Genomic DNA, 27,271 nt, shown 5'->3' on the forward strand with positions numbered 1-27,271 from the left:
CATGTGCCTTACAACAATTTTTATCTCATTTTTTGTTTTTCCTAGCAGAGTAGAGGGCAGTAACGGTTTGGGGTTTGGGGGTTGGTTTTTGTGTTGTGTTGTGTGTTGTTTTTTTCTCTTCATTGGTCGCTTGGGGTTTTTTGTTTTGGTTTGGCTGTTGGTTTGTTGTTTTGGTTTTGGGTTTTTTGGGTTCTTGTTTGGGTTTTGGGGGAGTTTTTTGGTTTTTTGGGGTTTTTTTTTGTCGGTGGTGGTGGTTTTGTCATTGGTTTTTTTTAAACTGCAGTAACATCTCTAAATGCTGTATTCTGTTCCAACTCACTGCTTATTTAAACAGTTGGATTAATAAAATTCCACATTTAGTTCAACGGATGGCATTTTTTGCCATAAATTTAAGGTATATCCTTGTGAGTAATTATTACCAATTTGCTGGTCTACATGCAGTTGACTGCAGTACATGGTGCAGTTTTAAATAGGTGTATTAGTAGAAGTTAAGGGCTGGCTGAAAGTCAAAACAATGACCTCTTCAAGGTCATCGCAAGTTACCAAGTCTGGAAAAATACCCTAGATTTTACTATAGAACTCAAATTTGAGAATTTGGTGAAATGAAGCAGAGCATGACCTCTTACTATATCTTCTAAAGAATCCTCTGCATCTGTAACCAAGGTCCTTTTCTTTGGTCTGATCTTTCTCGTGACTCAGTACTTCCACCGTGCCTACAAAATACTGCTACCTATTAGTGTTTGCTTCTAAGCTAATACTCTGGCATTGGTTTGATTGCCAGTTTGCTGAATTCAGTTACTAAGGACAAATAAAAATTCCATGTATCCACGAATGGTACATAAAGTAATTTGGAAGAAAGTATGTAAAAATATTAACAGCCAGTGCTGTGGTTTCTTTCAGTGTGACTGCTTGCATATTTTTTTTTTCAGTTAAGAACATTCACAGGGCTTTGCAGAATCTGGTTCCAAAAGTAGCGGGGCTTTTATGTTATATCTGTGCTGCTTGCTTGTTACCGTTGTACTTCAGATATAATTCAGTAGAGATAGCAACTTAGTACAATTAATGATTTTTTTTTTAACAAAACTACACAGTAAAAGACAGGAAAATTGTGTATCTTATTGATGCTAGTAATCTTTTTTCTCAAAGGACCACTTTTAAAGTTTCTTTAAAAAAGTCTTTTTAAAAGCTCGTACTGTACTTCCTTTTGCCGTGTTTGCCTTTTCTTTTACTTACCAAAGTATATCTGTCTTAAGTCACTGTAATAAAGACAGGACATGTTTCACTGGTGACTGAGGTTTTTTCTGTAGCTTGAAGCTTAGACAGATGCAGGACATAAGTGGATACCGAAATTATTAGTGTCTGTATTGTTCCAAATACTTTCTTTGTGAAATTGGCCTCTCTTGGATCGGTTGGCTTCAGTTTTCTCATTTCTTATAATAATATTTGAGTGACAACCAAAGTAAATTCATAAACATAGTATATCTGTAAGCCCATTCTTCATTTATGAAATTGCTGTCATTTTGCATGTGACAGGCTATTATTACAGTACCGGTGACTTCAGGAATTAAGAGAAGAACACACGGTTTCCTGAGTGAGTCTGTGTTTTGAAAGGTTTTAATAATTTTAGGTTTTATAAAATCATGAAAGGACACCTTCAGGGTGCCTTAAAAATGATGTGTTTGAAAGAAATAAATGAATATTCTTGCAGACTATGCTTGGCTTGTGTTAATGAAAGGAAATATTGCTTGAGGTTTTTGGATTCAACTGTTCTCAGTTTTGATAGAGATGTTGATTTTTAGTATACCTTACGATTAAAGAAGTGACTGCTTTTCCCATTGAATTGGTCATTCTGTATCTTTATGGTACATATAGCTACCCTCTTTTATCTGTGAAATAAATATTTTTAAATTTATGCTTCTTGCCATCACATTAAATCCTCCTGTGTCGTGATATCTGTGTTGCTGACTTCGACACCCATTGACACCACTGGACATGTGACTGGGCATTATTAACCTACACACCTGTAAAGTGAGAGATGTGTCTGGGATTGGCAAGGATCACCAAATATGATGAATTATCACACTCAGGCTTTTGGAAGTCTATGTCAAAACTGTGAAGGGGTACAATTGGTCGTCTTTTTCCTAAGTGGCTCACTTGTGAAGGATTTGGAAAATGCTTAGGTAAATGACAAACAGGGTGCAGTACTGGAAATTATATGAGTACCAGGCTTTAGAAGAAAGTAGGTATTAGTTTTACAAGATGATACTCTAGTATGTCAACCACCCACCAGCTGCTCTGTTCCACAGTTTCTCTATTTTTCTGAAATCTGAAAAAAATCCAAAGAGCTTTTAAGCAGCAGAGCAGTTTTTTGGTCAGTGTGCTCTAACTTTATTTCATGAGAAAACTGTTGATGCAGATGGCTTTTTTGAAAATAGGTCCAATATAGAACGAATATATACATATGAAGCAGTTTGTCCTCTCTTACATGCAGTATTGTGTCTTGCCTCTGTTTCTCTTGCTTACTCGGAAACTTAAGAATGTTCTGAGGGCAGAAGACAGCCATTAGGTTCCCACTCTGCAAAATATCCTGGATATACACAGAAGGATCTCAACCCTGCCCTGAACTGCTAAAATCAGTGGGAACGTGTGCCCTGTTGATTTTTCAACTCTTTATATGTCAGTTATTAACACTCTCTGCTTTAGCAAAAGAAAATGCTTCAGCGTTAAAATTGTTCTTACTGGAAATTTAGTGATAATAGAACTTACACAAATAACGCTATGACTATTGTATGCTGAAAATGATGAGGGCAGAAGGAGGGAATTTTTAAGAAAACTTAAGAAATTTTCCTTGGGGAGAATGAAGCAGTATTTGCTTAGGAAGCTGTCCTACAGCTAATGGATTGCTGGTAGAAAAAGCTCAGGTGGTACTGAGCCATGCTTAAATATATTCATTTTCAAGTCAGGAAGGAGACTTTGTTATATCTAAGGATCTCGCATATAAATTTCATTCTGCAGAACCGATTTTTCCCACTCAGGGAGAGCAGTGGTTTTGTTTTGGACAGTATATATTTTGTTGTAGTTGGGTGAAATCTCTTCTTTTGTAGTGCAATTTTTTTTTTGTCTACCTCAAACCAGATACTTTAAATATCTGATAGTCATGATTATTTGATGCTGTTGGGTTTCCCTTTAAGTCAAACATATATAGCCACTTAAATCCAATAAAAAAAAGAAGACTCGACAACCCCAACACTGTTAATACCGAAGTAGAATTGGTAAGATTGGTTTTTTAAGTGCTACTAAATATGTAAGGCAGCACACTGTTGGCTGTGAAGTGTTTGTATTCTTATTCTGTCCCAAGTTTGTGTTCATGGGTTACAGCCACACCTTGATGGGGCAACTGTGCATGCAGAGCACTGTTTAATGGCTGTAGTTGTGCCAGACAATATTGTTAAATGACAGCAATAAAAATACAAGTTTCTATGGGTCATATCTCAAGTACCGGGCTCAGCTAAGGGTCATTGATGCTTTTGTTTACAAGTGGTGATTTGGGTAAGCTGATACCTCTGTATGCTTAGATAAAGAGGTATGGATGACCGTAAGCTCCGAAGTCAGTATTTTTTTACGTTAAGTACATAGGCTTTTTGTTTGGTTTAGAGGGTTTTGATTTTTTTTTTCCTTTTGCCATTTACATTTCTTGTTACCAGATTAACGGGTTGAAATATGGCTTATCCTGCAAAAATTCAAGTAATTTGAGTCTTTATGGTTCAATTCTCAGTATGGTATGCAGCATCCTTTGGTCATGACCTTCAGGTCTGGGTTGGTAAAAGGCCCTTTACACATTCTGCTGCTGTGTTTGAAGAAAGAAAGGAAAGTAAATCTATCTCTTAACAAAACCGTCCTGATAAAATGCATACATATCAAATTGGCCTTCAGCTACCTTCACATCTTTTAAGTATTAGATGCTAGCAAACATCTCTTCTCAAGTGAAGCACTACTGGGCTTCACATTTCCTGTTGTAGTCTTTGGCCTTTACAGGTTTTGCTCCTTACCTTCTAATGATAAAGCAGATTATATTATGTCCCAAGAAGCAGTGGGTTTTAACATGTGTGGTAAGGGTCAGAAAGCATCAAGTATTTGGTTTGCAGACTTCTTCATCTGTCCCTCAGATCCTTCTGGCAGGTTTGATGGAGTAGCATAAAGTTCAGAACAACCTCAGCAGCTTCTTTTTTAAAGACATCTTGATCTGGGCTATGCACAAGGGCATAGAATCAGTATTAGCCTCTTCTGGTGTTCTCTTGTAGGCTGAAGTTCATGCAGAGGCAAAGGTATTAATCACAGTATTGGCAGTCTTTAGAACTCTTGCTACTCCAAGCCAGCTGAAACACAGAAACTTTCAGGTTCTTTGAACATCATGACATAATTTCTATTGCTTGAATTAAAATAGTTCAAAAACTACAAGTAATGTAAGTCTTGAAAGCCTTCATGTTTAATGTTTTTGGAATGTAGTTTTGTGTCAGGTCCTTCAAGTGACATGCACTGTGTTACATTAACATAGTGTCATAGTTGAAAATAAGAACAAGGCAACTTGTCATGGTTTCAGCTGGGATAGAGTTAATTTTCTTCACTGCAGCTGGCATAGTGCTGTGCTTTGGACTTGGTATGAAAACAGTGTTGATAACACACCGATGTTTTAGTTGCTGCTGGGCAGTGCTTGTACTAGTCAAGGGCTTTTCTAGCTTCCCATGCTCTGCCGGGTGCACAAGAAGCCGGGAGGGGAAGGGGGCACAGCCAAGAGAGCAGATTGAAACTGGCCAAGCGGATATTCCATACCATGTAACGTCATGCCCAGTATGTTAATGGGAGGAGCTGGCCGGGAGAGGGAGGCAGCAATCACAGCTTGGGGACCAGCAGTGTTGGTCAGCGGTTGTATCGTTTGTGGTTTGGTTTTTTTTCCTCTTTTCCCTTTTCCTTTTTATTATATTATCATTATTGTTGTTGTTATCATTATTATTAACATTATTTTATTTTAATTATTAAACACTTCTTATCTCACCCCACAAGTTGTTTTGCTTTTGCTCTTCCAATTCTCTCCCCTGTCCCACAGGAGTGGGGGCAGTGAGCGAGTGGCTGCGTGGTGCTTAGTTGCCAGCTGGGGCTGAACCACGACACAACTAATTCAAAGATGTAGTACTCTGGCTTTCAGATATCAAAGTACTTGGCTAGGTTCTGACTCTCACTGATATGAAGCAAGGGAGGACAGAGCCTGAACTGCACTTTGAAAAAGCACTTTCCCAGATTAATTGAAATTTAATGAAGGAATTACTGGTAATTTGTGATAGCTATTTTTTAGGTCACTATTAGTTCTTATGACTTTTTCTCTGATTCCTAAGGCGCTGTGTATTTATAATTACCATGAGCTATGCAGAGAAGAATTTCAAGGAAACATTAATCTGATTCACAGTTTAATTAGTATCGAGCTAGTAAGAACAATAGATTTATCAAAACATTTTCAGTTTTACCAAGACAGACCTGCTAATGAGCTATTTATAGCACACTTGTATCTATTTTTGTCAGTAGTCTAAGGACTGACTTAGGACAAACGGGTTAAAAAACAGGAAATGTGGTTAAACAAGTGGGTAATCTCTCCAGAGAGTTTCCAGTTTGCCTACACGTTCACATTTTCTTCTGAATGTACTCTCAAAACAACACTAAGTACAGTACCTTGAAATCCATCTCCGTTTAAAGGAGGGAATGTTTCCAGCAATAGCAGGAAGTGGCCTAGAGAAAAGTTTTTACAGTCTTGGTTAAATTCAAATGAGGTTCTGGAGTCACTGTCTGTAAGTGGGTTTTTTTCTGCTTCAGTAACATTGGAGCACTTGTATGACATTTCAGTTGGTTCAGGTGTATCAAATGAATCCATAAAAGTCTGAACACTGCAATTTTATTTTCAGTTCTAGATTAGTTTTAAGTACTTTCCTCTAACTTTACCCTTTCTTTTATATGGGGCTGTGTTTACATGTTAATACGCTCTGCACATATTTTTAAAAATATATATAATTCATGTTTGGACGTATTAAAATCAGTGTTATTAATCAGACTGCATAAATCTTACTGTGAGGTAAGGACTTTACCGAACATGATGACGCCCATTTAATTCTCTAAGAGGTGGTGTCCATATTTCTTTCTTTGGGCAAAGCAGAAGCAATAACTAAATGAAAGCCATTCTTTGCACTGCCTGTTATTTGGTTTTTGACAGCTACTAATTATTAGCCCTTTTTTAATCAATTTGAAAATGGTTTGTGAGTCAAAACAAGGAGGGAATATAATAAATAAATAAAGCAGCTTAAGTGGTGGTAAAGGTTATGACCTGGCGCAGTCCTTCTGTTTATAGAGCCACTGCCAGAAACAAGTGTTCTGCTCTTAACACCCTACAGACAGTTTTCTAAAAATGTTTTTATCCAGGGCAAACAACAAAGCATGATAACAAATTCATTTTTAGTAATTAGGAAGAAACAAACAGGCTTGTCTAGCTACTTTAATTTAGAAAACAGTCCACTGGTAGTACCGGTATTTGAAGCTGATTTCCTATCAACTGTCTTTGAAGGGAGAAAGCTGCGTGCTGTTGTAAAAGAGTGGAGGTGAGCTGCTTATTTATGTCCATGGGGAAATTCCAGGTCACATCTCTGCTTTTTTCTTTTATGTTTTTTTTTTCTTTAAACATCTGCGGGGTGTCAGGTTAGATGATATCACTGTGTGGGTGGGGACACTTCAGTAAAATAGCATGACATACTCATGTAGCGGTGCTGCAGTTCATAAAAGGCTTGTGTCTGCAAACAAGTTAGGTTACTGTCTATTCCACCATTAGGAGACTGTCTTGAAGGGTATAGGCTTCTTGGAAATGAAAACACTTTTCTAAATGAGGTATTGCCTTCACTGTAGTAAATGGAAATAGTGGCTAGCTTTTAAAATTATTTTTCAGAATTATTAAAAAATTCAGGGCATATTGTAATGAGCCAAGTAGAGTTCATTGTAGAAACACACAAAGTTTTCGTTCAAAATGGAATTGTAATTATTTCAGTTAATATCTGCATTTGAATTAGACTGGCAATCACATTAAACTTTCCCTGATTATAAAGGTTAGAGTTCTAAATAGTTTGGGGGGACAACACCTTGATTCAAATGCATTTCATGTAGTCTCAGACATGTTCTTGGTCCTCACAGGCAGCAGATGCCACCCTCTTCTTTCATGTCATCCTGGTCACCTAATTCTAAATCCAAATTGCTTGTATATATGTTTTCAAATCCAAGTGCTCTGAAGGAGTCAATACATACATTTATTCCAAATAGCTGCACAATACCAACATAATGTAAAACAATTTTTGCCCTACATACTGCATAGTTTTGTGGCCTGATTCTCTGAAATATTTTACATGTAAAGTATACTATAATTTCTGTTCATTTGGAGTGCTGCATACTAGAAATAAAAATATTTTGGTGTTCATTTTAATTTTCACTTTTAGCCTGTGCTGCCTCTTGTTCCTTTCGTGGCATAATTAGTTGATACAGCTTCATCATGCTCTGGGAAGTGTCAGGCAGTCATCTGTAAGTATGGGAAGTCTAGAGCTGTTATGTAGATCTCTTAAATTAAAATTGGTGTACCAAGGCATGTCTACACAGAATTTTTTTTAATTTTTAATTCTAGCAACTTCTGCATGCAGACAGTGCTGACTACTCTGCTGACCTGCTGCGACCTCAGACAATGTTTCGCTTTTTAGTGTTTCTTCCCCCTCCCACCCATTCTGTCTTACCTGTTTGTATTTTTGGTTTTTGAAAAGAGATTAGTTGATTTTAGTCGGAAGTTATGGGTTAGGTTAGATTGAAAAGTGAAATTCTGTGGTATGTGTCGGGCAGTCGGGCGACTTGGCTTGTCAGGCAGCATCCATCTAACACTGAAATCCTCAGGCAGGTTGCACGGGCAGGACGATGCTCACTTAGTGTACTCACAGCACAGTCTGCCTTTCCAAGAGCTGCAGAAATACAAATAATAGGCTGCCATCCCACAGGGTATCCTGCTAGCCTGTAGTACTGCTTTTGTAACATGAGTTTCATGGAGGAAAAAAATGTCCTGACCCACACTGGAAATCATGCTAGAATAATTGTAGTTAAAGAAGTTGTTAAATGTTGCTATTGCTTCAGCTGCAATGCAGCCAGAACCTAGAGGAAATTTAACAGTTAAAATCAGACTGTTTAAAGAAGTTACATGGCTTTGTGGATGCCATTCATTAGTTTCTTTTTTAATGTGCTCTACACTGCACTGATTAACGACTTGCAGAAGATGTGTGCAGGTTTTTTCCAGCAGTTTCATGTGGCAGATTAAAAACTTAAAGAAGAGCTGCAGGAGCTTAACTGACACACAGTTCAAAACACTTTGTGTATGACTTCCACTGAAGTTTGGTACTGTATATCTGAAGCTCGGAGACGAACATTTCCAATATCAATTCAGTTAAATCTGGTGATGGGTGTAATGTAATTGTAAAGAATATGTTTCAAATAATTTAAAAAGCAGGTCCCTTCCTTAGAACAGAGCAGTTGAAATCCTAATTTTTTTCCATTTATCGTTCTCTAATAGTTATTATTCCAAATTCTCTATCAGCATCAGCAAATGCAACATCCAAGAACAGCCAAATTACCAGCGCTGTGCAGCTAGGTATGAAAAGTGTAAATCTCTTTGGATCACCAAATTCTGTTTGTTGTTATTTTTGAGGAAAGTTGTGTGGCTTGGGGTTTTTTTATTGTTTATTAAAATGTAATCAGGAAAAAAAAAGGTTTTCAGACTGAACGACTGTTACTGGCATAATTCATCAAACAGAACAATAATCAGGAGTTGGGCTCGATGATCCTTGCAGGCCCCTTCCAACTCAGGCCATTCTGTGATCTTATGATAAATTGTAAAAATATTGCATACAATTGGATGGGTTTAAAATTTGAAATTTCAGACTCCCAGGCATCAGTTTTCCTAGCTCTACCAAGTCACGTTCAAGCCTCAAGGCCAACAAATTGAGCGCTCTCTTTTCAGAGGCACTAAGAAACATTGCTACCACCAGCAGCAGTTGCTTGCCCATGCAAGTACTGGCCTCCTACAGAGGCCAGAATGTTCTCTGTTGTTTCCTAAATTGGTGGCTCTGTGCCTACCCAAGACTCATTTCTGTTTCAGTCCCTCAGAGCTTGGGTTTCTAATAAGCCAGTCAGTGCAGTCTTGAAACTGGTAGATTGGTTCCTTGTATGTTGACCATTCATTCCTCTTTGGTGAATACTTTTTTTTGTTTTTTTTCCCCCCCTTTAAAAAAAAAAGCCAGAATTGAGTGACAGCTGTCAAATGGTAGCACTTCCTGTGGATGGCTTTTTCTAACTCCTCCCCAGAGGAGTAGCAACTTTTAATACTCCTGCCTGATTTTTATTTGACTGTGAACTTGCCTCAGAACTTTTTTTCTTTTGACCCTTCATAGCCTCTCATCCTCATGTCTGGTGTGATTTACTGATGATGAGCGGAGTTACCTGTTGACACCATCTACTTTCTCTAAACAGTTATGTGGTTTTATCCTACACACACACACACCCTTTTTGCACAACTGGCAAGCTGAAAGGTTTGTTCAGCCAGAGGCAGCAGCAAAGTTAGCTTCCCAGTTGTCCATCTCAAATGATGTTTCAGTCTCACAAGAGTTAAAGTATGTTGAACCCAAGCTGCCTGGGTTAAAATTTCCTGTGTATTTCAGTTGTCCTAGCTGAACTTCTCAAAGGAATTTCTTTGAACCCCTAAGTCTGCAGAAGATGTAAAAATGTTTCTCTTGTATTCTCTATCAAGTTACTCTAGAAGGACTGGGAACATATGAAGACCTGTGTTGGCTTCTGGCACAGAAGAAGCATCCAGAGGAGTTCAGTTTTACTGCATGTGCAACTTTTGCTCTGTTCGTGCATGCGAGTTTTTTTTTGTAGCTTCTTTGTGTCTTAAAATTACACATATGGTATTGCAGTTCCAGGTTTTGCATGCTTATTCAGTCACTTTGGAGGTTTTGTAGTAGAATGCTGTCATCTAAGTACTTGAGGGAAACATAGCTCTGAGAACTACATGTGGGACAACTGGTAGCACTACGCTGAAGATCTCCTGAATGACTCCTGTATTGGCAAGCTAGAAGTTCAGTTTCTGTTACTCCTCAGAACCACAAATCTTTTTCCCTTCTGCTTTTCCCATAGTTCACACAGTCATCCTTGCTACAGCTTTATGGTATTGTTAAAATTGCTTGTAAATGTAGACTTTCTAATAGATTTACTTTGTGTAAAAAAAAAAAAAAAAAAAAAGTTATGTAAACTGGAGATTAAATTTAATGGATAATCTTGTTAGATGTTTCACCAGTAAAAAGTACAGTGGAGGGCCCAAAATTGGAAGGTGCTATGTTAAAGCTTCTGTCATCCATTCTGATAGTTGATGGCTGAAACTGCCCTTCATTTTTATGTCTCAAGTCTTCCCATCCATTTTTCTTTAGCACAGTACTGGGGCTTTGTTAGTGGCAGCTAGAATTCCAGTAAGTCAGAGTCTTTGGTGTTAAGAATAGAGTGGGAGTGGAATGCATTTATGCTGTAACGGAATAATAACATTTTCCTGAGAGAAATTGCAAGGGCTTGTTGAGACTTTCTTTAACACATTTCTGTCAGAAGCTATGGAAAGGCATTGTATTTGTGCTTCAATATGCTAAATAAGAGGTATTTTAGACTTAAGAATGTTATGTTTCACTTGATTAGCCTAATAGTTGCAACCTACAGTTATATGGCGCATTAGCTTTCAGTGCTGTATAATAGGACTGGCAGCATGGTGTCCCGAAAACTGTAATTGCGTGGGTTGCTGAACAGTTGTAGAGAAAGCTGCACAAAAATTTTATTCTAGACAGAATTCTTTCATTTTGAAATGAATTTCACAACATATTCACAGTTGGATACCACTGCTTGTATTGCCAGTGAATCGTACTCCAGAAAAGTAATACATTGCTTCAACAAAGCCTGCCACAAACAGTGCAGTGATATAAATCAGAAATTGGATATTTTTTAATTGTAATTTTTCAAAATATAGTACAGTTATTAACTATGCCTGCAGGTCCTGACATTCAGATATGTTTGGCTTTGTTTCCACTTGCAAAACTGAAAATGCTTCACAAATAAGAAAAAAAGAAGGGCTGGGGGGAAATACCCTTTTTACTTAAGCTCTATTCACGATAGGAAACTGACTGCCTGACAGCAATGGTTGTCACAACACTGCATAATTAATAGCATAGTCAGAGCAAACCTGTTGCACAGTTACCTTTGATTTCCAGCCTAAGTTTACTGATGGTCAATTCATTTATACCTTCCTTTCTTGTGCCAGTATTGTTCATCAGCTTAGCTAGTTCTCCCTTCTTTCCCTGTCTGGTTCCACTTACTGGCATTTTTTGGAGTGCAATTGCATTTTCTTGCCATCTTTGGTTTGTTTAGCTTAACAAGACAAGGTCTTTTAGACTGTTAGATGCTGCAGTTAAGGCAACTACAGTTCCATATACGTGGCTGTCTCTAAACTGCGTAGCTTTGCACAGTTTGTGCTGAATTATCTGCTCTTAAAATGCAAAACCTGTCTAAGAAACTGGGAAAACGCTTGAGCTTGTGCTAAGACCCCTGATCCTGCAGTCATTGCAGGACCGGACCTGCTGTGAAAGGTCAGGAACACCTAGTTAGTGCTACTGCAAGACATAATCTCCTTTAAGCTCTCAGTTCACCCATTCGTCCTTGCATGTGGTACAAGGATGCAAGATAAAAATATGTCTGCTTACGCCCTTTCACTGAGTTAACAGTTTTATCATACAGCTGGGATGTAAGAAGTTAGCAATAAGCAATACTAAGCTACTGTCACTTCATTTTTACCATAGGTTCCACCTCAATTCTGTTTAGTCTATTCATTCTGAATTCTGCAGTTAGAAGACATAAATGACCATTTTCTATCTAAGCTGTGCACCACCAGACAATGGTATTTAATACCTGGTGCTAATGTTGCTGACATTAGTACTTCATGCTTGTAGAAATTAACGGTACCTGGTTACAGTAACTCAGTGACTGACTCTAAGAAATGTGGAAGGTTTCTACAGACATTGCTGATGGGCAACTTTTACTAGCACAGTCAAAAGTTGTTTAATTTGGGTGCTCGCAGCAGCAGCAGAGAGAAGTAGCAGCTCCTATCCTGAGCTAAGTTGCATGAACACATGAGAAGAGGCACACTTAAGTGGGTTGGGTGGGAAATGAGGCTTCTTCCTTGGAACAACACCACCCTCTTACACAACCCACTCGCTTTGGTGTCTGTACGTTCCAGCTTTTCACTTGCCTCCTTCATACCATGTCTTCCCAGCTCAGCCAGCTGTCCTCCTCTCTGCAGGACACACAGCTGCCCTCTCTGACATTGCAGCCCCCTCTCTTTACTTCTGTTGTGGCTCCCCAGCTGCCCCAGGGTTTGAGTGAGATGCTTCAGTGGAGAACAATTAGTTGGGGCAAAGAAATGCTGCTTAATTCACAAGTGAAATTTTGATTGACTAATGAACATGCTCCAGTGGTGCTCAGGTATCCATAGAGAAGGGAGACATTCAAAGTTTTAATCTTGCGCGGCATTTGTGCAAAAGTAAAAACACACAGTCTCCACATGAAAGATCCTACTGTCACCAGATGAGGCCAGTAGGCAGCCAAAAGCTGAATACCACATGGGTTTGCAGACCAAGATCAACGCTTTGCACCCTGAGGTTAACTGCAAACCAGCTCTCAAATTCACCCTGTAGCTCTTGATGTGATTTGCATACCACTGTTCGGTGCCTGGTCAAGTTGTGTTTGCTTGTGGAACGTGATACAAATTTTGTCCTCTGTGATATGAAGCCTGCAAAGGATTTAAACTGAGGCAGAGTGAAGTACAAGAAGGAAAACACTAGAAGAGGAAGAAGGAAGGGGGTGTTGCATTTCCACATATACCTGTGATCTTTTGGTGTGGTTCAAAGAGTGGTGTGTAGCATTCTTACTTTGTTTTGCAGGTTACAGGGAGGAGAAAAAAAAGTCAGTTTCATAAAATTTCTGGTATTGCTGTATTCCTCCCTCCCTTCCTTCCTTGTTGCAAAAAAATCACTAAGATAACAAGAAATTACAAGCTTGCAACCAGGTATACTATGCTGTTTGACTTGTCGTTCGTTTAGTTTAAATGGAAAGAGTGACTGAGATTTTTCAAGGAAAAGAATAAAGACAGCGAGAAAAGGCATTAGAGGTGTTTTGGAGTGTGTGGGGAAAGGCTTGTATTTTTCTTTACTTTTTTCAGTTATTTGCATCTCTTCTAGAGTGAAAATAGAACACTCCTAAAAAGGTCTTGATTCTTTTGTATGTTCAGAAACCAAACTTCTTTTAGTGAGAGTAGTAAAATCTTTGACGCTCTTCGCTACGAACTTTTGAAACAAAGACTGTCTTGATACACAGGCCTCAGTGCAGAGCTCAGCTACATCCTGATTGTGCATTGGAACAAGCGTCGCTGTTCAGCATCTCTCCTGCTTTCCCCCATGCACCCTTGCTTCCAACAGGAGACCCATGATGCCCTCTGGGAGGCACCTTCCAATCTAAACTCCAGGCTGCATCATGTGGCACATTGTAGATGCAGGTGATGAAAGTGTTCGTACCTCATGCAAGGAGGATCCTGTCATCTTTCCATCCTACTCTTTAAATGTTTCTCCATAATTGTCTAAGTAAGAAAGAACAAGTATCTCCTTTTTAGATCTTGAGGTGAGATGTGGGACCAGTGGTTAAAAAAATGAGCACAACTGAGATGGCGGTTGTGAGACACAACTCTCTTCTCCCATAGAATAACTCACTTTGTTGATCTCAGGTAACTCCTTTTAAAGCAATTTTTCATAGCAGGATTAAGTTGCTGCATCAGTGTTATCTGAGGAAAGGTGGAGCAAGTAAGATGAACTGATTAAAGGTTCACTGTGTAATTTTTATAACAGCAGCCTTAATCACATTGTGATCTCTGAGCTGTATGGTCTCACCAGTCTCTGTCCACAATTCTGTTCTTTTACTGTTGGTTGAATATACCAAAGGGAGCAATGGGGTTTGTTGCACTTTCTCTGATTCATGCTAGAATAATCTAAATCAGAAGTTGAGGTCCTGTGGATCGGTAACCCTCTCATTATTTTGTGTTGCATTTCCAATATTTATGCATACTTAAATGAGTTAAATGCTTTCTAATTTGCCTTTGCCTACAAAGTGAAGTGCCCAGGAAAGCAAATGGGGCAATTCTAAATTTTTGCCTATTTCAGATCTTACACAGCTGGGGTCCAGGTCTGGGAGGTTACTCCAGAATTGGAGCAGCATAGGGGACTAAGAGCCTGTCCTAACTAAAGCGTACCCTGCTGGATGTCCTTCTGTTTAGAATTTCCTTTTTAGTATAAATTGACAAGCATTTCATATGCTTGGTAAATAAAATGCTTACTTGACTTCAGCCTACCCAAGAGGAAATTTCTACTAAGGCATGACATCTCCTATAAACTGCCATGAGTAATATCTTCTGAACCACTTTCAGAGAAACAAAGAGTCCTTGCTATCTCTCTCTGTAATAATAATTTACAGTCAGAGAAGCTGAGAAAGCAGTACGATCTTCTTGAAGACTGTTGTACGAACAAAAACCCCTGTCTTGCCTGTTTCTTTAGAACTTACCAAGCTGTAGTGCATGTTCTGTGCCGTGGTACGTGTATTCTAGCAAGACATCCAGAATTTATTTTTTAATAATGCTAGGTTTTTATTAAATCGCAAAGTTGGTGAAATTGGGTTGCCAGAGAAGAAGAATACTGAAACAGGAACTTGCTGGCTTTTTTAACCTTTTGCTGTAAGGAAATGTGCCTTTCTCCATTTGATTTGAAAAAGGAAATAGACTGGTGGTGTGGCTATGGAACTTTCTCTTTCTGCCTCTGATTGCAAAAGTGCTAGTAAAAGAATGAAAACAAAAAGTATGGTATTGAACAGTAGGATATTATGGCTTTGTTGAGAAAACAATGACAGCAATTAATTATCTTTTTCGTTTTGTTTCAGGTGTCAGAAACTATTTGAAAGAAGCATTAGTGAATATCATTGCTGTGCATGCAGAGGTGAGAAGAACTTCAGAATGTTTCATGCTTGCAGTCATATGATTAATTTCAGTGTACTTTGCATGATATATCCTGCCTTTCATCATCCCTGAAAGTTGTAGCTCAGTTGAAATGTCTTCATTATAGACGTAAGTGTTTTGGGTTAGGTTTAGCCAACCAAGTACGCAACTGCTAACTTTTTTAAGGGCAGAAGGAGATGAACAGTTCCTGTTTATCCTCAGTAACACTCCATTACACCTTTCTGTTTCCACTATCTGATGAAGAGGAAAGCTGAAATCTAAAGCTCAATTCTTCCCTTTTCATGCAGATTAAATATAGAGAGAGAGGTAGATATGGAGAGATACAATGCTCACTTTCTCTGATTAGCTTCATTTTCCACAACATATGAAAATGAGCTCATGCTTCGCTTTGGAAGAAATGTTCAACGTATGCCACTCAGAGTAAAAAGGCAATATATGTTATTCTTGTACATAGAATAAGAAGTGGAAACCTGAAGCCAGAAAGTTTTAGAATCTCTGTACAGCACAAATTGTGTTTGAAATACTTAGGTAGGTAATGGCTTATGATGGGGAGTGCACATTAAAATATTATTATTAAAATAATACGCTTGCAGAGCTGGAGTTATTTGGCCTTTTGTGATAATATGCAGGTATTTTCTATGGTGCTTTAAATTACAGCCTCTGTTCTACATATTGTTTCCTTCTAATCATCAAGAGTGTTACTAGATCAGTATTGCTCCTGGTATAAGCATGGGTAGCAATATCACTCTTACCCTGCAAAATACCATAAGTGTAGCTGCTCTACCTTTTCCATCTAATTAAAAGCTGCTGAGATTCACTTGAGATTTTTGTTTATTTTATTCCTCCTTAAATTACAAAGATTCATATAAATTAAAATATTTTCAGAAACTTTAAATATCACTTGCAATATTTTTGGTTCAATTTCAGTATTTACTTACAGCAGTTTTCACAGAAGCATTGCTGATTTTACCAGATGCTTTCGAATGAGGGAATAAGCAACATCAAAAGTATATACCAATATGACATTATTTTTTAATGTTGATTTCCAGTGTAGTGGAAATTAATAAAAATGAAAAAGACAATTTTTGCTTTAAAAAATTCAAAGGCATTTGTGACTTATTGAGCTAATTCAATAAACATGCATACTTGTTAAAATGCTACAGCAGCAATGTGCACTGCCTTGCTGACTTCATTGAGACTGATACCAATTTTGGCCCAAATAGTGTTGCCTCATAAATTTCTAGATGTCAAATATTACATAAATATGAAAAAGAGTGTCAAGATGAAACTCCTATTTCCACTGTTTTCTGGTGAAATTCTGTAAGCTGGGTCAGATTTAGTTAGCAAGGCTGCAAGTTTCTGAAGTTTGAAACAGCAAAAATTAACCATCAGCTGAACAGCAAGCATGGACTGAAGTGGAAAGAAAATTGTTTCTCTACCTTTGAATTCAAGTTTAACTGAAGTCAAAATAAGGGCTCCTTATTGCAAATTTTGCGATGATTCACCTTTGCTGAGAAATTTTTTTTCTCCTGGATTCTGTATAGTAACTTCAAGAGTGCTCGTTGTGGGCACAAATATTCTCTTCTCAGTAGAAGATTTTTGGGCATGTTCCTGGTATGTTTGTGTTGAATTGCTCAGCAATATTTGCTGCTGAATAAGATGACCCCTTCCCAAATTGTTACTGGTTGGGGTTTTTTCTTACTGTACAGCTAAGTATGTCACCTACTTAGCTTTTGTGGGTCAAAACAGTTAAAACAGGCTGAGTGTTTGAATTAGCAATGTTAACAGCTGATAACTGACATATATGTGGTCAGTGTACTTAGCCTACAGTGCAGAGCTGCCTTTTGGAAGGGTCAGCTTTATGGGATCCCTGATAAATAATTCATTACTTAAATCACTGAAAACTGTGTAAGAATATCCCTCCCCCCTCTTAATTTAGTGGGAAAAATGGGGGGGGGTGGGGGTGGTGTTTCCCCCCTTAATTTACTTTTGCACACGTGTATGAGAATGAGAATTTTTTCTGTCAGTTACTACATTTCCTTGTCAGGCATGAGATCTAAACTTCACGTAAAGCAAAGGTATGCTAGCAAAAAACCATTCTGCTACTTATTTTTTTTAGATCATTTTAAAGCAGAAGTTGGGGAGGGGAGGAGTGTTTAAAAACTCTGTTCAGTTCATTTTCCCTCTTGCACCACTCCAGTCACATCATCTTCAGTTCCTTGTGGCATCTTCTCCCCCAACCCTATGCAGTTTTAGTGCATCTTTATCATTACCTTTAAGTCTTGATACAGGTTTGGTCTGTCTAACCTATAATCTCACTTCCTCCTATATTCCAACCTCTTGGCCTGCATTTTCCCCAATTGGGTGTAGAAAAATCATACTTTGTTTTTATTTTTAATTTACCAACAATTTCTCACTTCCTTAAAGCTCCCTTTATGAAAGATTGGCTTCTTCATGCTTTCATTCAGGCATAGATCTAATGTTTAATTTTGTGTTGCTGATGTGTTGCAGTTGCTTTGCTGAACCTCAAACAGAGGATCCAAGTACCGCTTTAAAAAGTTGCACAAATAAGCACTTAAAAAGATGCTCTTGATGCATGGAAAAAAAACAGTAAAGTGTAATGTTTTTGCCAGGGAACTAATAAATGGCAGCCGTGGAAGAAGCTAAATGAAAATCCATTACACCGTTATACTCTCAAACCCTTTCAAAGGCTTATCTCTGCCAAAGAGTGTAAAGACACTAGACATTTGACAGCGGTCAGATATAAAGGATTCTAGAAGACATAGCAAAATATGTGGGTAAAAAGTGGCTGAATGTGTAATTGGGTCAGTCAGTCACACAACCCTGAATTAAAGGTGCTATCTACAAAACAGCAGTCTATGTACAACCACCGGACTGCCTGCATCCATTAGCAGAGAGCATGTATTTTGAAGTCTAGCTGCTTTTAGGCATTACAAGAAAGCTGTCTATCACATATCATATAGTTAACATTGCTATTAACAGAGGTGATCTGTCAAAGCACGGGGCAAGCATCAAAAGAAATCCTTCATATTCCAGTTGCTTTGAAACTTTTTTTGTCCATTGATGATAATGTAGTGGTCCTTTCAAAGTGTTTAATGCTTTTTACTGAAATGTTACTGTAGAAAATATTTCTCTTAATATAGGCATTGTGTTCATGATTCTTCTTTCATAAAAATCAGGTGTTTACGATTTCCAAAGACTTGGTTCCTCGGGTAATTTCAAGGGTTGTAGAAGCAGTCTCTGAAGAACTGAGTCGACTGATGCAGTGTGTTTCATCCTTCAGCAGAAATGGAGCTTTACAGGTACCTGAACGCTTTGTGCCGTCAAACATGTGAATCTAGAAACCTGAGAATGAGAGAGAGAGGTACAATCTGTGTATTTGTTGGATTGTAACAGCAAAAGCAAGGAGCCAAAAAGGATTAGTGTACAGCCTGTTTCAGATTTATGGATTAATACCCTTTTGGATTCTGGTTTTTGGGTTTGATTATAATTTAGTGTTGTCTTTGTGTCTGAGTACATGAAAAGTTACCTATATGCTATGAGATAAAAATCTTGAAAATATAACGCAGTATGATCTTGCAGGTCTTTGCAAAACTAATCATCTGCCTGTGAAACTATTTCTACATTAACATTTTGTTGCAGCACGGGTAGACTAGATACTCTTACACTACCATATTCATTTACAGCTGGATTAGTAGCTGTACTTACTATTGGGTAACTTTTAAAGGACGCTAAGAAAAAATCTTTTTAAAATAAATCCTTTTGAGTCAGTGATTGTTGTGGCTGTACAGGCAAGAAGAGCAAACTCCCAGTTTTATTTGTACTTGACAGCATTCTTGCATTATGATGGGAAAATAATTATCCAATTGCAAGCCTTATTTTCCAGTTGCTGGTAGTAATTGCATTGGACAGAGAATAATGTAGGAAGATCGCAGCCAAATAAGATTGACTGCCTATTTAAAGCCAAATCAAAGAATAGCAAGAAAGCTACCCATATGTCATTTTTGTTTGACAAGACAACTCACTGTATGAACTTGGTGCCTAAACCCATAACTGAAAGGATTTTCTCTCTCTTCTGTAAATCTGTCACTCATGGTCATTTTCTGTTCCTCTGAACATAGAAAATCCTGTCTGGCAGACAGCAGCAGTGTGAGAGTGATCTGAGCCTTGTCAGACTGATCAAAAAATACCCATTCCTAAGGAGAAGCCTGAATCTGTTCCCACATCCCATGGCCCACAGTTTTGCAGGGTTTGCCCTTTCACCATGCTTTTTTAGGCTGTGGTACTTGAGAATGTGAAGCTTCCCCATGGTACTGATACCTCCTAAAATGTAGGGAAGACTCCAAAATCTTATGTGTAGGACTTCAAAAAGTCCAAAGCTGATCGGCTTGGATCACCATACAAGGAGATGTGAAACATTCTATGGTGAGAAAAGCATTTCTTTTGAGTATAAAATTGGTCAGTTGCTATGTCATATTTTGTGCCACTAAGTTCTGGCACTAAAAAAGCATAAATCTCAGCTGGCTTCCTACCTAGAGGAGAGATGAGGGGAAGGCCTAAAAGCCAAATCCTATCATAAGAACTGGAATTAGATGTCTGTGTCGCATTATAAAAAGTTTTGGTTTGGATGATTAATGTCGTATTAGTTGGGTCTAAATGTGGATCAGTTTCTATAATGTCTGTCTGGATTAAATTTTATCTTTATGATGATCAAGAATGGAATATGAATTTAGATGAAGTATACTTCGTATTTTTAAATTTACTTCGATTATCAATCACATGCAGAATATTTCTATTTCATATAAAAACTGTGATGATAATGATTTGCTTTTCAAACACTAAAGGGCAGTCTGTGAAATTTGTTTAATCTTTGAGTTTATTCTTTGCCATAGTTTGCCTAGGTGAAAATCAATACCTAGACACACAGTACAGTGCAGGAGTAAAATCCCCAAGCTTGTATGCCCACCAGGTGACAGACAAGAAGCAGAGCACAACCATTCGACTTCCTCATCTGATGGAAAAAAATAAATTCAACAGGAAAACCAAGAATAAAATGTGTATTAACAGATTTTTGTGCTCTTTTGTTTCCTTCCTCCCTGGCCAAGCCGTGCTGTGAGAAGTTAAGCTTACTGTATTTAATAAAATAAAAAAAAGAAACTATTAAAAAAAAAAAAACACAACAGACTAATTAAGGTAGTGTCCTGTATTTCTGTCACAGTACAGAAGAGATGGAACAGAATTGAAGGTTACTGTTACTGGTTACTGTTACTGAGAGACAAACCAATATTTTCAGACTGCTACGTAGTGACTGTACAACAGTTTGACTTGAATCAAAAGTATGAAATTGTTCCTTTTAACAGTCTCCTGACCTAGCAGTGTGGCAACCAAAAATACAGGAAACAAACTGTTAAAGCCAAGGCCGCTTACAACTGCAGCATGCAGTAATATTTGCCTCTAAAAAAGATTAAGCTTTGGGATGCTGGTATTCACTTCATGAAAGGACATTGTGTCATTGTTTCAATATTTGTATTTCTGGTTTTAGGCAAGACTTGAAATCTGTGCGTTGAGAGATACCGTGGCCATATACCTAACACCTGAAAGCAAGTAAGACGTGCTGTAATGTCTGGTTTTTTTAATGTAATGAAATCCTTGGTGAACATGCGAAAGCACATAATTAATTAAGAAATTTTGCCTCAAATAGAATATGTATTGTACTAGGTTAATATATGCAAAACAGATTACTGGCAAGGTTTTATTAGTTGAAAGAAATTAATTACTTGGGGGGGGTGTTACTTGAATTTTTAGACACAAACTATTATTTGCCACCAAAAAAAAAAGAAAAGGTAAAACTTCTTAACAACAGTATAGCTGCTGAGGAAAATTATGATAAAACAAGACAAAAGCAGATGTCGCTGAATTTTATCAATTTTTTTCACAGCAGTCTTGTAAAGCACATGGCAAAGAACCTGCGAGACACATCAGAGAGGCTACAAAACTGGAGACTGTCAGGATGCCCTTATTAGGGGTGTGGAGAACTAGGGTTCTCCACAAGTGTGTGCAATACCCTACTCCTTCTCCACCCACATAATCAGGGAAAGTGAATTCAGCTGCACACTATCTCTTAGAATGAAAGCCTTCAAAAGGTTTTCAGCAATTTATCATTTTTCAGTGAGGTGCAAAACCAAAGATAGATAGTCGGACACACACGATATAAAGGGAGAAAGAAAAGCATTAGCAGCATCAGTGGTTGATGCAGTCAAGGCATGTAAAAACGGGCTATGATAGCTGTCATCAGTTTTGAGTAAAGTTGATTGATTGAAATTTCTAGGTGATTATGTTGGAGATTGGATATGGGCAGGTTCATTCCTTATTTTAATTACCTACACTTCTGTTAGGATTGGCATTTACATGTTCCTGCAGATAGTAATTTGGTCATCTTACATAATTGTTTTGTAGGAGACATTTCAGGGCTTGAGGGCCTAATGTGTCTTCATAGTGTCACAGATACTGTCCTATGGTGTCACTGCATTCCATTTCAAAAGACTTGCTTCCCTATTCTAAGTGTCTGATATTGATAAAGACCTCTAAATGAAAACTACTTGGCAATGGCTCAAAGTGGATAAAATGGAAGTGGTATTGTCCCTAATCAGCATAGGGGCAAAGCACTGTGAACCCAGGAAGCTGGAGCTTCATAGATGGATTTTTATTCCTGGACTTGTCACTAGTAGTAGTTGCCACAAGTCACCATACTAATCTTCTGCTGACAAGATTGTACCTATCTGTGCAGATCCTGCATTGTGCCCTGCACTTCTGTTGCGCATCTGTTGCCCAGAGAGGGGTGGGAACACCATGTTTGGAGTTACTCAGGACTTGACTGGATAATGCCCCAAGAAACCTCCTCTAACCTCGAAGTTGGCCATATCTTGAGAGGGGGGGCTGGACCTGAAGACCTCCAGAGGTTCCTTCCAACATAAATTATTCTATGAGTCTAAGTTACTTCAATGCAAACCTACTGTAATTCCCTCTGTAGGCCCCCTTCTGTAGGGGAGGATGCAGTAACCTGTCTACCAAGCACAGAAAGTCAAAATCAATGTTTTATCTGTGCTTCATACTTTGATGGTCACTTAGGTTGAGGCAGAAGGCGGGCTGGCAACTATCCATAATTCTCGAAGAGTCCAGGATGTCAAGCACAGTCTTAAGTCAGCTGCTGATTTAACATTTCCTGTTGGCGTACGGTATACATCACATTAGGAGTGTCAAGAGGCCTGCTTGAACCTGTGACTGCTTTATGTTCAATTTGCACATGAATGTCAGGTCTCAAGGCAATATTTTGTTAGTTTATTGAAATAAGAATGGATAAAATATAGCATATCTCCATAGAATTTATAGAGGTAAAACTGTGCTGAGACTTTTACCAATGGAATATGAGTATCTTTGTTTTCCTTATAGCTCTAGCTTTAAACAAGCTTTGGAAGCCTTGCCTCAACTCTCAAGTGGAACTGACAAAAAGTGAGTATAATGCAGCTTCTTGTTCCTTTTCTGGCCCCTGCAGCCATTGCTTTTTACTCTTGTATCAGAACTTTGTTATAAGAGGATTAAAGTTCACTGTATTTGACCCTTCTGAATAGGAGAGCAGAAGCCTCTTTGGACAGAGTTAAGAATAAGCTAAGTCCTTGTTCGTCATGGCCTATTAAATTAAACAGAAAAGCTGATGGCTTTGTGGCATATCCTTCTTGTCCATCCTAGTCTTATCAGTTCAATGTAGCTTTGTATTTATTTTGTAATTGCAGTATATTTTAGCCTTCCTTGTTAATCTGAAAGTTCTTGTAAGGTCCGTTGTCTTGTCTTACTGAATTCAGCAACAATTAAAAAAAATGGCCAAGGAACAAAGTCCAAGTTTTTGCCAGCTTGATATATGGGGAACTCTCATAACTGGCCTGTCATTTTAAAAACAAATAAGAAGGGTCTGTGGTTCATTGTTAACATCAGAAGAAGGAGTTTTGGGTTCCTCCTTCCCCACTGTAGCAACCTTTGACAACCAAGCTGCTTTGCTGCATCCAACCTAATATTTGGTAGTCTGCTTTACACGCATAGCTTAATAAAGAGTAGCATAGTAAAACTAGGATGGATTTGTAATGAGTATATTAGTATAAGTATAGATGTTTTGAACCTGAGGTTGGTATTACGGTACTTTCAGGAACTGAACTGTAGCAAATCAGTTTGCACTTAAGTCACAATTTAGAATATTTTGTAGACACATGAAGAGACCGTGGAGCCTGTGGACTGTGCCTTCTTCAGATGTCCTCTGTCTAGTCACACTTACTCCTCACTAGCCACAACAAGTCTCAAGATGCCTCCTTGCCTTAGCTCTTATGGTTTCTTAAAGATAGGGCTCAGTTTTGAGTAAGGAGAGTTCTTTCAACTCACACTTTCCGAAACACCTGTAGAATTTTTTTTTTCACTTAGTCACAAGCATTTGAGCTTCATGGGACAGATGAGAATCAAGAACTGCATCATTTTTACATCTGCCTCAGAGTTCTGAGCCCTGGACAGTGCAAAACTTGTTCTGTTTCCCAGGTCATTACACCACAATTGCCATTGTTCCAGGCAGCTCATTGTAATCTGCATGTATTTGTGTAAAATAACACACAATTGTGCATTGATTTAGAGCTGTTAATTTCTGTTCATTCACAGTCATTATTATGATACTAAATGATGAATGTGGCCATAGTCATCTTCCAGAGGACCTGCTGAGGAAGCAGATACTGATTTTGTGGTTCAAGTTGTTCTTGGGTTTGTTTGGGTTATGTTTTGGTTTTGTTTTGTTTTTTTTAACATACAGGATAATTTCTTCTGTTACTGGCTGTCCAGTAATCATAGCTTTCCAAAAAGTTGAGGTGATAACATGTCTGCCCTATCTAGCTTGTTTTTGAAACAGTGCAAAAAGTTTGGCAAACACCTTCTTCCCTAGAATACAGGGGAAAATAAAACACACAGGCAAGACTGTAAAACTTCATAATGTATCTCCACTGTCACAATAAATATCTTCTACAGCAGAGCCATCAACAGCCTTGGTCCTACACCTGTAGTTTGTGGATTATAATAAATATTATCCACTGTACCAAGTACCTTCTTAAAAGCTATGTAGATGTAAATGAAACATTGTTATGCTCCAAAATGAACTCATACATAGTTTGTCTATAAAGGACAAAAATTCATGGTTGCCAGTGAGTTAGTTTCTTCTAGAACAGTCATACCACCTCTGATCTTTCAGCCATGATACTTAAGAGAAATCTATGAAATACCTTCCAAAGCCAAGTTTAAGAACTGGAATTTGCCATTCAGCTACACACGAAAAGCCATAGCCTTGATGAGGGATGCTGGTTTTATGGTACATAGTCTGGCAGTTTCTGGATTTTCCTTACAGAAGTATCTTATGAAGCTCTACCAGTCCTTTTGGCACTGTGTTTTGCAAATATGTTTCTCTCAAGATGATGATCTTTATCTGAAAGGAAAGCCATATAAAGGGCTATTTTACCACCTTGATAAAATCTCTGTGGCTATGTCCTCCTCCGGCCACAGATCATCCTGGCACACTTGGTGTAATTCTAAATACCTATAATATTCAGATATTTCACTAGATCCAATTTTAGGGCCTTTTTTTTTAGCAGACAATGTACTTGAAGTCACAAACAGAATAGCCAAAACTTTTGGTAATTGTTCCCTTTCAGAATCTGCCAGAGTTGTAACTATTTTCCTCTTACAGGTTACTGGAAGAGTTACTAAACAAATTTAAAAGCAGCATGCACTTGCAGCTGACCTGTTTTCAAGCTTCTTCATCAGCAATGATGAAAACATAGACAACAACACAATGCAGGCAACTCGAAAGACAAATGCGCTTAAAAGTCACCCATTTTTTCTGTACTGCTTCAATTCCTTTGAAGACTCTGAGGAAAACAGAAGACATTTCACTGAAAAAGAAGTTGATACACAACTCTGAGTAATGGTATAGGCATCCTGCTGAGTGAGAATTCTGGTCATAAATACCTTGATAAAATGGTTTTCTGTCTAGTGTATTTCATTCTGTGGTGGGGATTGGGCCGATTTTGTTTACATACACTCTTCTTGGCTGTATGTTCATGAAGAAATACTCATTGGTGTCCTGCAATCTCGGTTTCATTTTTTAAAAATACATTGAAATGTATTTTTAGCAAATGTCAGCTTAAATTTGAGTATTACTCATGTTGTTCAGTGTATCAATCTGTTACTTTCTAGATGTAGAGTGATACTGATGTAAGTGACTGGAATACTCAACTTCTATAAACTATTGAGAAGTACAAAATAAACATTAGTACGTACCGCTGACTAAGAAGTGTTCAGATACAATATGGAGAAGGACACTGGTTCTTTTGCATTTAAAAATTATCACCTTTTTTTCCTGTTATCTTCTATGGTTTTAGTGGTTGCAAGTCTGATTTCTTGCGAGGCTTTTATTTTCTTGCTTCTCTTTTAATTAAGCATGTTCCTACATCTTTTGTTTCTCCCTTCGGTTGGAATATTGATGATAACCTTCACGTTTGAAATAAGCTCTCCTCTCACTGCAATTAACAGAAAAGCGGTCCGAGTTTATAAGATTAGTAGAAGCTTTAAAAAAAATGTTCAGGTAAAATATTATTTGGTGTTAAGTAGAATAGTTGAATATATGAATAAGTGAATAGTAGAACATGCCTGTCGCATAGTCAGAAGCAAGAAGGAGCACAATATGTCATTGGTTTTGCTGCATCCTTCTTACTCCTGTCTTTTGCTGTTGGAGACTTACTACCACTGTCCTCCACTTCCCTCTTGATAGTCGGTCCTCTTTTCACCAGCAGTCACTGAATTTGTGTGGAGGGCAATAGGGATTCGGGAAGAGAGAACAATTTTGCTGCCATTAAGATGTAGTTACACAAAGATCAAGAACAGTCTTCCCAACAGGGAAGATTTGGCACTTGACACTGAATTTCATTTTGGGTCTTGATGTAAGATGCAGGAAGCTATAATTAGAGAACAACTAATAGAAAGTGGTCTTGTTTTGGGGTGTGAGGAGCAGGTTTAATTTTATAACTGAAATCATGACTTGCAAGTAAATCATGCAGTAATAATGTATTCTTTCTGTGTTTGCAGTCATTTTGAGTGGGACTTTTCAGAAACAGTGCACTCAGTTTTTCAAATAACTGTTTAATGTCAACATTTTCTTTTGCAACTTCAGTGATGTGCTTTAAAAATACAGCATACAGGTCTGGTAAAGTGGAATACTGAAGAAACAGCTTGATGCACGTGTATTTACTTGTTTAAAAAAAAAAAGTGTGTAAGTACTAATAGCATGTTGAATGGAAGTTTGAAACTTCACGTATATGTCATTGTTGGCTTCCAGGGAGAATCATTAAACACCTGGAGCAATGTTGTTTTGTTAAATGTCGTCCATTCTAAAGCTGGACATAGTCTCAGCTGCTGGTATTAACTGAAATAGTCCTCCAGTTAGCTCAATCTGTAAAGGATTTTGCTTCAGAATAATAAAATCTTAAGATGGTCATAAGCTCTTCTTGAATGCCTCACTTTCCAAGAAATGTGATTTCTTTATGAATTTTGCCAGTCTACATTTTCTACATTTGTATCAGATATGTTCCTAAGTATTGAAAACACATTTTACCGTCTGTACTGAATTAACTTATATTCAGGTATCTCTTCATTGTAACATCATTCTCTTACTCGTCTTCTGTTACAACAACTTGTTGCTTGCCTTTAAAACCTGAAGTCAGATGTTTTTGTTTAGTTGCCTTTCTAAGTCACACTTCAGAACACGTCACTGACAGCAGAAAAAAAGAATAATGCGTAAGGGAGCAAAATATTAACTTGAATTTAACCTGATATGAAATAAATGCTCACAGTCAAGTCAGAGCACTGGATTTCAGTAAATCCACTTGGTGGAATTGAGGAAGTCTGTGAGCATCATGCCGCAACAGGATGTATTGGAATCTTTTTGCGTGGAAGGAGAGCTGGGACTTCCGA

General features: G+C 38.0%; 1 protein-coding gene across 2 annotated transcripts in view; it reads left to right on the forward strand.

Moving 5' to 3' along the window:
* EXOC2 (exocyst complex component 2) overlaps nucleotides 1–26,798 on the forward strand; it is a 134,853-nt gene extending 108,055 nt beyond the window's left edge. For both annotated transcript variants that reach the window (XM_064443497.1, XM_064443498.1), the window contains 5 exons: nucleotides 15,127–15,182; nucleotides 18,403–18,525; nucleotides 20,766–20,827; nucleotides 22,673–22,732; nucleotides 24,990–26,798. In XM_064443497.1, coding sequence (XP_064299567.1) covers nucleotides 15,127–15,182; nucleotides 18,403–18,525; nucleotides 20,766–20,827; nucleotides 22,673–22,732; nucleotides 24,990–25,083 — 395 coding nt within the window. In that variant the 3' untranslated portion in view covers nucleotides 25,084–26,798. The remainder of the gene's footprint in view (nucleotides 1–15,126; nucleotides 15,183–18,402; nucleotides 18,526–20,765; nucleotides 20,828–22,672; nucleotides 22,733–24,989) is intronic.
* The last annotated feature ends 473 nt before the right edge of the window (nucleotides 26,799–27,271 follow it).

The sequence above is a fragment of the Phalacrocorax carbo genome, chromosome 2, assembly GCF_963921805.1.
Source record: "Phalacrocorax carbo chromosome 2, bPhaCar2.1, whole genome shotgun sequence".
NCBI classification, from domain to species: domain Eukaryota; kingdom Metazoa; phylum Chordata; class Aves; order Suliformes; family Phalacrocoracidae; genus Phalacrocorax; species Phalacrocorax carbo.